Source organism: Diabrotica virgifera, chromosome 5, assembly GCF_917563875.1.
Source record: "Diabrotica virgifera virgifera chromosome 5, PGI_DIABVI_V3a".
NCBI classification, from domain to species: domain Eukaryota; kingdom Metazoa; phylum Arthropoda; class Insecta; order Coleoptera; family Chrysomelidae; genus Diabrotica; species Diabrotica virgifera.
In genome coordinates this window covers 249895608-249910787 of record NC_065447.1, presented here as the reverse complement: position 1 = coordinate 249910787, position 15180 = coordinate 249895608, and the positions used below count along the sequence as shown (strand labels likewise).

General features: G+C 35.0%; 1 protein-coding gene across 1 annotated transcript in view; it reads left to right on the top strand.

Moving 5' to 3' along the window:
* Positions 1-10184, top strand: part of LOC126884812 (short neuropeptide F-like) — a 270988-nt gene extending 260804 nt beyond the window's left edge. Inside the window, exon 6 of the mRNA XM_050651056.1 lies at positions 9906-10184. Within this exon, the coding sequence (XP_050507013.1) occupies positions 9906-9941 (36 nt within the window). The 3' untranslated portion in view covers positions 9942-10184. The remainder of the gene's footprint in view (positions 1-9905) is intronic.
* Positions 10185-15180: the final 4996 nt, after the last annotated feature.

The window sequence follows — 15180 nt, the reverse complement described above, 5'->3', positions numbered from 1 at the left end:
CCCCTGTGTATGTTCTTGATTGCTTGTGTTAGCTTAGCTGGTATACCTATTTTTTACGCATATACAGTATGTCCCTGTAAGTTTTATCCATATGGAAAACTTTTTTATTATTAATTTTACGAAAAAAAGTGATTCTTAATAAAAAGTTCTGCATGGTCTAAAATCTAAAATACAACCATCTTTTGTCAAATTTTATCAATTTTATACGAGGTATGTAAAAAAATATGAATTTCGCTTAAGAGTAAAATACGTTTATTTTTCACAATATCGAAAATTGTTATTATGAAAAGTTATTTAGAATTAAAAACTATGTTTCAGTATGTAATTACATCCTTCTAATTGAAATATTCTGAACTATAAAGGTACTTTACATTTGATCTAAATTTATTTTTTTGACATACCTCGTATAAAATTATTAAAATTTGATATAAGATGGTTGTATTTTAAGTTTTAGACCATCCAGAACTTTTTATTAAGAAACACTTTTTTCGAAAAATTAATAATAAAAGAGTTACTAGAATTCAAATAACTGAAAAAATAATGAGAGATTCATTATTAAAAAAAATTAATTAGAAGGATGTAATTGCATATTAGAATATAGTTTTTAATTCCAAACAACGTTTCATAATAGCAATTTCCAATATTACGAAAAATAAAGCTACTTTACTCTTAAGTGAAATTCAAACTTTTTGACATACCTCGTATAATATACAAAAAATTTGATATTTGATGGTTAAATCTTAGGTTTTGGACCATGCAGAGCTTTTTATAAAGAATAACTTATTTCCGTAAAATTAATAATAAAAAAGTTTTCCATATGGATACAACTTACAGGGACATACTGTATACAGGGTGTCCAGAAACTCTACCGACAAACGAAGACAGGAGATTCCTCAGATAATTTTAAGACAATTTAACCCAATTCACCTAGTCAGAAAATGCTTCTTAAGGGAGCTAGAGCTCTTTGAAGATGGCGTCATGAAATTAGTTTTTCTTAAATGCCTCCAGAACGCTTCCGTTTTGAAAAACGAAAATTGGTATGCATATTTTCTTTTCAGAGATGAATCGATTCCGTCCATTTCAAATTTCTAGTACCGGTCATAGGCGTCCGCTTTGGGTAGAGCAACGGGTATTTTATCGCATACCTTTTTTGTCCTTAACTTTAATGCATTTTTGACACCGGATTATTAAATTATGAGGTATTCTAGTACTAAAAGGTACTCTTGATTTAAGTCGGTAGGACTCACCGTTTTCTAGAAAAATCGATTTGAAGGTTTTTCGTTTTTGGAATTTGAAAAAAAATTGAAAGAACTTTTCAACAAAAAACGAAGTATTTTACCAACATAAAGTAAGAATAACTTTTAGTACTCGAATACCTCATAATACAATAATCTAGTGTCAAAAATGCTCAAAAATTTAAGACAAAAAGTTATGCTATAATATAACTGTGAACCTACCCAAAACGGACGCCTATGGCCAGTACTAGAAATTCGCTATTAATGAAATCGCTTTATCTCTGGAATATAAATAAATGTACCAGCTTTCGTCTTTCTAAACAGTTTTTTTTTAAATTTTTTTTTAATTCAAAAAACCAAAAAAAATTTCAAATCGATTTTTCTAGAAAACGGTGTGTCCTACCGATTTAAAACAAGAGCACTTTTTAGTACTAGAATACTTTACAATTTAATAATCCAGTGTCAGAAATGCATAAAAGTTAAAGATAAAAATGTTATGCGATAAAATAACCGTTGCCCAACCCAAAACGGACGCCTATGATCGGTACCAGAAATTTGCAATGGATGGATTAGATTTATATCTTGTAGATAAATACGCGTACCAATTTTTGTTTTTCTAAATAGAAGCGTTCTGGAGGTATTTAAGAAAAACTAATTACAAGACGCCATCTTCAAAGAGCTCTAGCTCCCTTAGGAAGCATTTTCGGACTAAGTGAATTGGGTTAAATTATCTTAAAATTATCTGAAGAATCTCCTGTCTTCGTTTGTCGGTAGAGTTTCTGGACACCCTGTATAATTATTGACACCACAACAAAAATTTAATTCTAAGATTCATTATAATTAGTCCGTTACACAACAATAATATTCAGCAAGATGCGCCTATGTCATAAGCCGATTTTCCACATCCCTGGGGCCCCTGGGGGCAAAAATCCATCTAAAAATCCAACAAGAGACGTTTTTAGAAATATTATTCTATACTCCCCTCGCCTAGTATTACATATCTGAAGATTATTGAAATTGATATTATTTTTTGGCATCGAAACCCAAGAAGAGAAAAATTACACGAAAATGACTGCAAGCTTTTCTTAGATGTATCCATTACGCTATAGTGGATACAGTTTCAGCACTATGAGTATATAATAAAGGTTAAGTGGAGGCAGAGTGACAGAATACTTGAAGTAACTGATGAAGTTATTGATGTTTTCGTGTGACATTGGCAAAAGTTGATGTTTTCTTTATGAAACTCAAAAGTGCAATAAGGGAGAATATCGACAACATGTACCGACAGAAAAAAAATGAAGCAAAACTATAATTCAGTACAGCATGATTTAAAACGAAAAGAATAAAAATAGACAGGGCATTATTGTGACTTAGAAAGGTCAACGATGATTCAGTCTCTATCTATTTTATTATATTATCTATTTTACAAAGTGAAACATAAAATATTAGTCCAAATTCTAAAGTCAAAAGGGACAAGAATAAAAACAAACCGTTACTCGAATCAAAGAACACAAATTGTAATAGATGACGAATTCAGTTTAGATTGAAATCAGGAGAGGAGTTGGACAGGGATGTATTCTGTATCCACTACTATTCAATGTATATAGTGAATCCATTTTTAAGGAAGCCTTACTATCTGAAAGTGAAGAAATAATAGTTAACGGAAGAACTATTAACAACATAAGATATGCAGATAACACTGTGATTACGGCAAGCTCTGCTGAACAACTCCAACTACTACTAAGTCAGGCAAGCAGTTTCTGTGAAAAATATGGAATAAAAGTGAATATAAAAAAGACTAAAGGTAGGATAACAACAAAGAAAACAAATATCCAAACAAAGACACATTTGGGAGATATGCCGATAGAAAGGGCTGATAAATACAGATACCTGGGAACCTGTATTTCAGAAACTAATAATCAAACAACAAAAATAAGGGGCAGAATAGAAATAGCAAGAAAGGCGTTTGTAAAAATGAAAATAATTCTCTGCAACAAAGACCTTAGATTAGAACTGAGAGTAAGTAAGAGCTTTCATATACTATGTGTTCTAGATACTGCAATATGGACTTATTAAAATTAAAAACTCGACATTGAAGCAACAACACATAGATATGCTATGTCATTTGAAATATGGTATTACAGAAGAATGCTTAGAATAGCATGGATACAGAAAAAAACGAACACTGAAGTATTGCGAGAAATCCGCAAAGAATACGAAATAATAAACACAATACAAATAAGAAAGTTACAATATCTGGGACACCTAATGAGCGGACAACAATAAGAAATGTTAAGACTGATAATACAGAAAAAGATAAGACGAGGAAGGAGTATACAGGAAGAAGGAGAGTGTCATGGTTAAAGAATTTAAGAGACTGGTTTAAATGCAGTTCTATTGAACTTTTCAGAGCAGCAGTAAATACAGTAAAGATAGTGATGATAATATCCAACCTCCGATTGGGAGACGGCAGACGGCACTTAAAAAAGAAGACAATGTACGGTTGACGTCTACGTAGAAACGCACAGCATCTGCAGAAGAAGAAATTAGCAGTTTGTACTTCATTTTAAGTTTATTATCCACAGAGAACGACAGTTCTCACCAGTGGCGCACAACACCCCTACAAGCGACACTATATATACACGAAAGTTTCGATTTTCTAAACCTGACTGAATTGAAAATTGGGCCAAATCCCATCTTAAAGTTTAGGAAAAGACTCGTCCATCCATATGCTACCTCTCCATTTTGGTCCAAGGGTGTGGATTTTACGGCCCTTCCCATTTAAAGCCTGTTTTTCGTTCTCGTCCCCAAAACTCCCAAAAATTTCAAAAATTTAAGCCCGATCTTTACGGCTTCTGATAGCACAGATCATTTCCTTTCCAACGCATGTTTAATTTTGAAAATCGGTTAATCCATTCAAAAGTTATCGAGCTCAGAAATATGACTTAATTTTTATTTAAAAAATGGAAAATGTTTGTGGATATGTATGTATGTATGTATGTATGTATGTATGTATGTATGTATGTATGTATGTATGTATGTGTGTGGAAAAGTTAAACCGATCTGAATTTTTTTTTCTGTGTTTCAAGAAGGTGTGAGGGCCGATTCAGAACCGGTCTAATTTTTGACTTCTGACTACCCGTAAGCCAGCTAGAGGACTAGGTAGATACAAAATAGCATATTTTTTGGGCGTATATATCTTAGGTTCAAGGAAAGACAGGAAAACCGCAAATACACCAAATCAATAGGGTTGAGTTAAGCTTTCAAATGGCGCCTAATCGATCAAGCTGAGACATACACACTGCTCACCAGAGCCAAAAAACTGAAAAATTAAACTTTAAAAATTTTGGCTTTTCGACAATTACTCAAAATTTCAACCTACGAATTGCGCCAATAACTGAGCGTTCATAGAAAAACTCAGGACGCGTCTAACGGTGTATACCTCATATCTGGGAAAATTCGAATTTTTAAGTTATAGGCTTCATAAGTATAATCAAATCTATTTCTTATGGGAAAAACGGTTTTTCAAGCTCAATAATTCCTGTAATACGTTCAGTTATCATACTCGATCTTGGATGCGTCAGATACTGCTTGTCAATACGTTTCAAATTCATGTTTAGTGATCAACATCAGGTAAACCGTTCAGAAGTTATAGAGCTCCAAAAGTATAATTAGTCCAGGAACTGAAATTTTTCACTTCGCAATTTTTACAGAATGGATAGATTTGCTTGAAAATTTGACAACAAGTAGTGGATAGTCCAAGGATCAAAATCTATATGATGCCGAAAGACGCTTTTACCATGGGGTGGTTGCCACCTCATCTCGAGGGTGGAAATTTTTTATTATATTTTGACCGCAAATGCTGGTAAAAATATTAATTATAAGCAAAAAATTTTCATTATACACTTTTTTGATAAAATTAATAGTTTTCGATTTATTGGTTATCGAAGCTGTTAGTTTTATATCGAAAAAATTACCAGAGAACGGCAGTTCTCGCCAGTGGCGCAGAAATACACCCCCCTACACGCGACACTATTATATACACGAAATTTTCAATTTTCTAAATCTGACTGAATTGAAAATTGTGCCAACTCCCATCTTCAAGTTCAGAAAAAGACTCACCTATTCATATGTCAACCATCCATTTTGGTCCAAGGGTGTCGATTTTACGGCCCTTCCTATTTAGGGTCTGTTTTTCGTTCTCGTCCCCACAACTCCCAAAAACTTCGAAAATTTAAGTCCGACCTTTGCGGCTTCTAACAGTACTGATCATTACTTTTCCAACGCATGTCTAATTTTGAACATTACCAGAGAACGGCAGTTCTCGCCAGTAGCGCACACCCACACCCCCTACACGTAACACTATATATACACGAAATTTTCGATTTTCTAAATCTGACTGAATTGAAAATTGGGCCAACTCCCATCTTAAAGTTCAGAAAAAAAAGTCACCCATTTATATGTCAACCATCGATTTTGGTCAAAGAGTGTAGATTTTACGGCCCTTCCTCTTTAGGGTCTGTTTTTCGTTCTCGTCCCCACAACTCCCAAAAACTTTAAAAATTTAAATCCAACCTTTGCGGCTTCTAATAAAACTGATCATTACCTTTCCAACGCATGTCTAATTTTGAAAATCGGTTATACCATTCAAAAGTTATAGAGCTTAGAAATGTGACTTAATTTTTATTTAAAAAAGGGAAAATGTTTGTGGATATATATGTATGTGTGTTTGAAAGTTAAACCGATTTGATATTTTTCCTCTGTGTTTGAAGAGGGGGTCAGGGCCGATTTAGAACCGGTGTAGTTTGTGACTTTTGACCACCCATAAGCCAGCTATGGGACTTAGTAGGTACAAAACGGCATATGTTTTGGGGGTATATATATTCGGATCAAGAAGAGCCAGGAGAACCGCAAATACATCAAATTAATAGTGTTGACTTAAGCTTTCAAATGGTGTTTAAGCCGTCAGGATCAGACATACACACGGCTCAGTATAGCTGAAAAACTGAAAAACTAAACTTTGAAAATTTTGGTTTTTCGACAATTACTCAACATTTCAACCTACGAATTGCGCCAATAACTTACCGTTTGTAGAAGGACTCAAGACGAATTTAACGATGTATACCTCATATCCCGGAAAATTTGAAATTTTTAGGTTATAGGCTTCATAAGTATGATAAAATCTATTTCCTGTGGGAAAAACGGTTTCTCAAGCTCAATAATTCCTGTAATAGCTTCAGTTATCATACTTGACCTTAGATCCATCAGATATTACTGGTCAATACGTTTCAAACTCATGTTTACTAATCAAAATCGGTTAAGCCGTTTAGAAGTTATTAAGCTACAAAAGTATAATCCAATTAACGATTATTCCCGAAATGGTTTATGTAGTTGTAGTGGTTACGACGCTAAATTTGATCTGGCAACGGGCAGTCCGACTTCATTTACCGGCCATCTCAATATTTTTTTTTTCAATCTATTTCGAATAAAAAAAATCTAGTGTACATTCGATGGACACTAGATCATTTGGGAGATAATGCAACAAAGGTGACCATTTATAAAGCTTGACGTGTAATAGAGGAACATTGTATTCAACTTCATACATTTAATTTATAAATAACTTTGAAAAACTCCTGATACAAGAATAAAAAACCGCTAAACGCCGTAAAAATGAGTGGCGCATAAAATATTCCAGCTACAAAAGATCTGATATGAATATTACGTGGCGCGAAAATGGATTTTCATTTGATGCAAAACAAAATTCTAGTTTTATTTTAAAAGATTTTTCCATAATATTTGCTAAATTTGAAGTAAACGCGCCACAAAAGAGTTTCAAAATTCAAACTGTATCAAAGTTACTCTTTTGTGGCGCGTTTACATCAAATTTAGCAAATATTATGGAAAAATATTTTAAAATAAAACTAGAATTTTGTTTTGCATCAAATGAAAATCCATTTTCGCGCCACGTAATATTCATATCAGATCTTTTGTAGCTGGAATATTTTATGCGCCACTCATTTTTACGGCGTTTAGCGGTTTTTTATTCTTGTAACTGAACATACAAGGTGTTTACAACTGTTTATAAAACAGAATTGGTTTGTCACTTGTTCTGATCAGGGAAAAACGCTTCAGGCAGCATACATTACACTTTTTGACATTTGTTAGGTCCTATCTACGCTGTTTGTCAAATTTCGTTGTTCCGGCCAGTGGCGTAGCGTGAGTGTCGGCCGCCCGGGGCGGAAGACAATTTTGCCGCCCTCTTATTTAGGTATTTTAATTTATTGTGTACTATACATTACATACATTAATTATAGAGAACTTTTCGGCGAGAACAGTCATCATTATTTTGCATTATACAGGTTGGATTTTAAATAAATAAAGTTTATCTAAGTTTTACAATCACGTTTATTAATACAAAAATTCTTTTACTTTAACCAATTAGATATATTGATATGACTTAGGTTAGGTACCTATCACTTAAGATTAAGTACACCTTAACGATCGACAAAATTAAATAAAATCAATTTTTAATTAGAACTAGAACGTTACTATAATGTTATATTTTTATCTTTATTGAAAAGTAATACGAGTATTTGTTAAAATTAAAAACAAAACTTCCGTCTTCAATTAAAAATTTATACTTCTACTTTTTTAAGAGCAAAGTCTTTTATCGCACCGTCAATGTCTATGGCATCACACACCTCTTGCTCAATAGACAAAATAGCCAAATTAGTTAGTTTTAGAGTACTCATTGTCGATCTTAAATAATTTTTAATCAATTTCAATTTTGAAAAACTACTCTCACAGCTGGCATTGCTTATAGCAACTGTGAAAAATATTTGTAATATAATTAAAATATTGGGCAGAGTATCTTCCAGCTTGGATTTAACAATAAATTTAAATAATTCAAGTGAGTCTGCATTAATCAATTTCGGTGCCTGTAGCAGCAGCAACGAAAGTCCGCAGTCGGAGTTTTTATAGCTTGAAACCCTGCTCGTCAATTTCGTCAGATGCGTAGTCTACATCATTCAGTGTTGTCTGGATCTAATAATATAGCGGGCGTTAGATAAACAAACTTATCCGTTAAATTATGTAGCTGTTGAAAACGCTCACGAATTTCTACAATAACTCTATCTAACGAAGAAAACAGATTTCATCTTAACTAATTTTCACAAGACAAGTTAGCACCTCTACATAGTTCCGTCATCAAAAATATGCTGAAAAAAATTTGTTATGCGCCTCCGAGGTTTTATGGAAATTCCAAGTTCTTCACACATATTTTTGCATATCCTACAGCGCCATTTGCCCATTCCTCTCTTTTCTCTGTCAATATCATCTGCAAAGCATTTACTTTCTGAGCGCACAATCTTATGTCAAGTCCTCTTGTCTGTAAATATTTTTATGCATCATTCACTTCATGTAGCACCGGTTGCCATAGGCCCAAAAAACAAAGAAAGGAAAATGATTGCATCGAAACTAGTAAAGCACCTGCCTGCATCTGTCCTAGCGTTTAAGCTTTCACCTGCCTCTGTAAGTTTTTCCAAAGTGACGAGAATGTCTGTAATGATCCCATGTCACATTTACGGCATCGCCTCTTGCACTCCACCGCGTGTTTTGAATCCTTCTTTTGCCTGTAGCTGCTATCAGAACTGCCTCGTGAGAGAGAAAAAAAAAAGAATAGCAATGTTCTAAATTGCCGAAAAAAGTTATGCTGATTGTTAATCATAAACGGGGAATTCCCACAAGTCAGTATAGACGTTGTTGCCAATCGCTACAAAATATCATTCAAAGACAAGGATTTCCTCGAATTCGTCACAAAATAAGTATGTAATGAAAAATTCCGTGCTCCTTTCAATCGGTCCGAATTTGTAATTGCGATAAAAATATAAAATAGTTCAAATATTTACAAAATATTTTTATGATTTATTGTTAAATTTTGCCGCCCCCTAAAAAGCGGGCCGCCCCTGCCGCCCCCACTACGCTACGCCACTGGTTCCGGCCCGAGTTGAAAAGAAAGTCATAATTATTTTGATAGTCAAAAATGAATATCCATTTTCAATTTCGTTGCAACACGAAATTACAAGCCGCATCATATTCTAGTTCAATCAGAGAGTCCTGCAAGCACCTCTACCGGTTTCAAAACTTATTAGTCTCTCATCAGGAGGCACATATGCTGCTCTCTCTGACCCAACTAGGACAAACCCCGGCGTGTTGTCACGTATTGCAACGAACGAAATGGCAGGGATGCCCTAGCGGCAACTGATATCAAAAAACTAAGTTTTCAATCTAATAGCAGGTAAAACAACATCCAAAAATGTTATTTTACATTCTACCAGACTGAAAACAATGGGAACCTTCTCTGGCAACACCTACGAGGCTTCTACAATTTGCAAGCCATAACGGATGCTGAGACTAAGGAAGATGAAGGAATTTTTCAATTTATAATTCACGTCCATAAAATTCCCTCATCTTACTTAGTCTCAGCATCCGTTATGGCTTGCAAATTGTAGAAGCCTCGGAGGTGTTACCAGAGAAGGTTCCCATTGTTTTCAGTCTGGTAGAATGTAGAATAACATTTTTGGATGTTGTTTTATCTGCTATTAGATTGAAAACTTAGTATTTTGATAGTGTTTAGATGCATAATACTAATATAATTTTTTTATATTTTAGGTCTCTGGATACATACCCACCGAAGGCGAGAATTAAAAGTTTATCCTCAAATATTTGTCATGAACTATGGAAATAACGTGAAATTTACTTTTCACTAATTTCTTTTCTATAAATCGTTACTAAATCCTTGTTGAATACATTATATTTTTATTGTGCAAGACAAATTCTGTCATTAAACTGATAATAATCAAAAAAGTCTTTAATCTCAATCATATGTAAAAGTAGTCAATTTGTGTACTATATAGAGAAAATGTTAGAATAAAAAAAGACAATTTTCAATGTGAATTTTATTTTAAAAGAATTATTGATATTGTTATAACAGTTAAAAAACAAGTCAGAAGAGAAAAAAGGAATTAAGCATAACATGTTAAAAATGTCATAAAAGGCTGTACAATAAAACGACTTGAGAACACAATATTCAAGCATACGAAATATAACAGAGAAAATACTAAAAAGTAGTAAACAAATCAAAGATAAACACTTTCAAGAAATATACTCCAAATACGAGGCAAAACAGATATAGACGAAGAAAATGAAATACATGAGTTAAACGTTAGTACAGATGAAATTACGAAAGAAGAAATACAAAACGCTGAAAGAGCTAAAAAATGGCGAAGTCGCTGGAAGTGACAACCTACCAATATATTTAAATAAAGTCCGAAGCAAATGTTACAAACTCTTTAGCAAGATATAGCCGACGAGGAGCTACCTAAGGAATGGAGCGAGGGTGTAATCATTAATATACTAAAAAGGGCGATTTAGGTGGATGCGAGAATTGGCAAGCAATAACACTGCCTTTATACATGGAAATCGCCAGCTGACAAAGACAACAAAATCGTCAGAAATCAAATTAACTACATCTTAATAAAGCACAGATGTCGAAACTCAATTCAGGCAGTAAAGGCATATCCAGGAGCGGACGTATCTTCTGATCAGTCTTCTTATAGCTAGGTTTCAACTTTAACTAAAAAAGATGCAAAAAAGCCGCAACAACAATAAACTTAACATACAGAAACTAAAGTAAGAAGAAACAAAAGAAAATCTGGAACACGAAATCAACACAAATCTAGACAGAAACCCAGGAAATAATTGTAACGTAGAACAGCAGTGGCAATTCTTCAAAACCTCTATATTAGTGCCAAGTAAGAAAGTACTTATAACAACTAAATGTAAGAAAGAAGAATGAATTACGGAGGAAATTCTAGAGTTGACGAATGAAAGAAGAAAAAACAATACCATCAATTAAACCCGCTATAAACGGTTTCAAAACCAAATGAGAAGAAAAGTTAGAGAGGCTAAAGAAACCTACTTCTCTGAAAAATGTAAAGAAATATGTAAGAACTGCAAAACAGATATGACAACTTCAATCTACATAAAAAAGTCAAAGAACTAGCCGGAATAGGAAATAGAAGAACCTCAAATATATTGCTCGACAAAAGTGGAAATATTATAATGGAGACAGAACGAAAACTACGACGTTGGAAAGTGTACATGGAGGAACTATATTTCATGACCAGAGAGAAGCTAGTACATCCGTAGATAGCCAAACCGGAGATGCAGGCCCAGAGATAACCAAATCGGAGGTTAGTCACGCAATAAACTCTATGAAAACCAATAAATCTGTTGGTCCAGATGAATTACCTAGCTGAAAATTCTGCTGAAAATTGTCCACGCCAGAATACACTCTAAACTGGAGCTGGATATTAGTGACACTCAATATGGGTTCCGCAATGGTATGGGTACCAGAGAGGCATTATTCTCCTTCAACGTGCTGACACAGAGATGCTTGGATGTTAACCGTCCTCTTTACGTCTGTTTTATAGACTACAATAAAGCGTTTGGTAAAGTAAAACATGATCGACTCATGGAAATTCTAAAAACTAAAAACCTAGATGAAAGAGATTTAAGACTAGTAACACAGCTCTATTACAATCAGCGAGCAATAGTAAGAATTGAAAAAGAAACATTTGAAGAAATGGAAATAAAGAGAGGAGTCAGGCAAGACTGCGTACTATCACCTCTATTATTTAACGCTTATTCTTAAAAGGTAATGCGAGAAACTCTGGAAGATGAAACAGTCAGCATAAGAGTAAATGGAGTCTTAGTTAACAACATCAGATATGCAGATGATACAGTAATAATAGCCGATAGTTTCCAATATCTGCAAAGACTCATGAGTGAAATACTAAGGTGTAGTAAGGAGTACGGACTCTCTCTCTCTCAATATCAAAAAGATGAAGTTTATGAAAATTAGTAGAAACAACCACAATACTAACAAAATCTTGATAGTAGAGGGCCAGCAGATTGAAAGAGTAAAAAAGTACACTTACCTAGGAACACTTATAACAGAAAATAATTACTACACTGCAGAAATCAAAGTCAGAATTGAAAAAGCACGTTCTAATTTTATGAAAATTAAAAAGGTTCTATGTAGCAAAGATTTAACATTAGCTCTTAAAGTACGCCTAACAACATATTACGTATACAGTGTACTATACTATGGAGTGGAATCATGGACGTTAAATGTAGAGACAATGAGACGACTTAACGCCTTTGAAATGTGGACCTATAGAAGAGTTTTGAGGGTTTCCTGGGTAGATAGAGTTACGAACAATGAAGAACTGATAAGAATAAGTAAAGAGAAGGAAGTTGAACTTACAATTAAAGAAAGAAAGCTACAGTATCTCGGACATGTGATGCGGTGCGAGAAGTATGGCGTCCTGCGACTCATAATGCAAGGAAAGATAGATGGCAGAAGAAGCATAGGAAGGAGACGAATTTCATGGCTGAAGAACCTGAGAGAATGGTTTGGATGCAGCTCAAAACAACTATTGAGAGCTACGGCCTCTAAAATTAAAATAGCTATGATGATTGCCAACCTCCGTAGAGGAGATGGCACCTGAAGAAGAAGAAGAACACTGCTGAGAGCCACACCGGAGTACCAGAGGAGCAATATTGTCACCCCTACTGTACAGCACATACACAGCTGACGTTCGGAGAACACCAATAACTTTACTCAGCCTATAATCAGACGACACTGCTATAGTGGCGAAACAAATAAACCTTGATGTAGCCCTGGGAATCCTACAGACGACAATGGATACAATAGAAGACGTGTATCCAATGGAAAATATCAATAAATCAAGAGAAGACCCAAACGGTTATCTTCAAAGAGAGACTAATAGTACTTACATGAAGACAGACCCATCTAACGGGGAGTCAATTATCTAGGAGTCACATCATTAGATAAAGACCTAATATTTACACCATATGTAAACGCATCAATCCAAAGACAGAAGCAACAGGAACTGCCATCAGAGGACCCACAGAATTATCAACAAAAACAAAGGTCACAATATTAAATAGCATCACTATCTATGGCCACATACGAATCACTCGCATGGGGAGAGGCGTGCATAACAAACATAAAGTAGACAAAAGCAGCCCACTATAAACGATTGAGAGAAATAATGAGAGTGCCCAGCTGAGTGCTTCCTGTTCAGAGACCTAAGCAAATAAGGGTACTGGAGATAACGGAAGCAAAAGCCAGGGAAGAATTCGCTGAGCTTGAAATTCATCCAAACCATATCCTGCGCGAATCAATAGGGTATGATATTTTCCGTAGATGGAAACAGATAAGACCAAAGCAACAAATAATACCAAATACTTAATCAAATAATAAGGTGACAAAATAACCACGTAGCTCTATCTGAAGAATCCATGAACTTCAAACTGCAAGGAGATAAACACTAACCAAAGTTAGGGATCAGGAAGATAAATAGATTTAGACACCCCCTTCAAAGAAATATAAAAAACAAACAAAAAACCGGACCCGGCCAACCAAAAAGATTCTAACAAAACGGCACAAGCAAAAGCACAGTGATGATAATATAGTCAATTAAGATATCAAGGTTATATCAAAGGTTATATCACCTCACGCTCTCCAGCTTAACTAGGAGTAGTATTTCATGTGGAGTCCTTGTACCCACGACTCCCATGTGACGAGCATTTTGTCTATTAGTAGCCTATATATCACATCAGAATGATATCGGGTGATGGAGGATGGTGTGAAGCATTGAGGCGAGGTATAGTGGTTTTTGATTTATGCGGATCATCCCCTATAACCCGAATGAATTATATAGCACCTACATGTCATTTTATAGGTTAGTATGGAAATTTAAACAAGAACTTGACAGACTGACGCTACATAACAGTGTTATACTGGTATGGATTCCAGGTCATCAGAGCGTATACGGTAAAGAAAGAGCTGCATGATGCACTTGCATCAAAAAAAGCAACGTCGCGGACGGTGCCAAAAAGCACCGTCCGCGAACGTAAAAAAGCCTGGATCCGAAACCAACACAACTCACACTGGGAGTGTATACCCGGTCAAATACATGGCAAGATGTATATTGGACGGACATGTGCTAGTAGGGCTGAATTACTGCTGAAAACAAGCAGGAATCGACTCAGAGTCATAACAGGTTTCCTCACTGGGCATACGCCAGTTAAGGGTCACCTGCATACAATGGGGTTGTTTCATGGAGACTTCTGCAGACTATGTAACTGAAATAGTCAACCATATCTTGCATGGCTACGACGCATTGGATCGAAGGCAGCAAACACTTTTTGAAGACATCGAAGTGACTTAAAATATATATGGCATCCACCCACTAGACGTGTATGTGTATAACCTAGTGCAGGGTTCAAGAATTCTGAAATTGATTTTATAAAGGAATGGAAGATGTAGGTACAATATGAATACGCCAAGTGGCTGCAGTAATACCGGTTCATAAAAGACGGCTTCCAGGGAGAATGACATTTTCTAATCGGTGTGCATGTGTCACAGGCTGGGTTCGATTCTAGTGCTATTGCTTGCCTAGAAAAATAAAGAGGATATAGTATCACCAGTTACGCTAGAAAAATTATGATGATCACTTCTCTAATCTCTTTACTAAAAATAGGCCATCGTATCTAGATCTAGAACCAGGCATTCAAATTCACAGATTATCAAAGATAACTTAAATCTTCTTCTTCTTCTTCTTCCTTCTTGTATGTAGGCTTTAAAGCCTGTTTCTTCTTTAATATTAGCCTACTAAATTGTTTAAGTTAACGCACCAACTTTTTCTTGGTCTGCCAATACTTCTTTGTCCATTTGGTGACTTATCTCGTGCTATTCGTACTATCCTATCCTCTGCCATTCTACTAATGTGTTCGTTCTACTTCTGTTTCCGTTTTGTCACCCATCCATTTATGTCTTCTACATTGCATGATC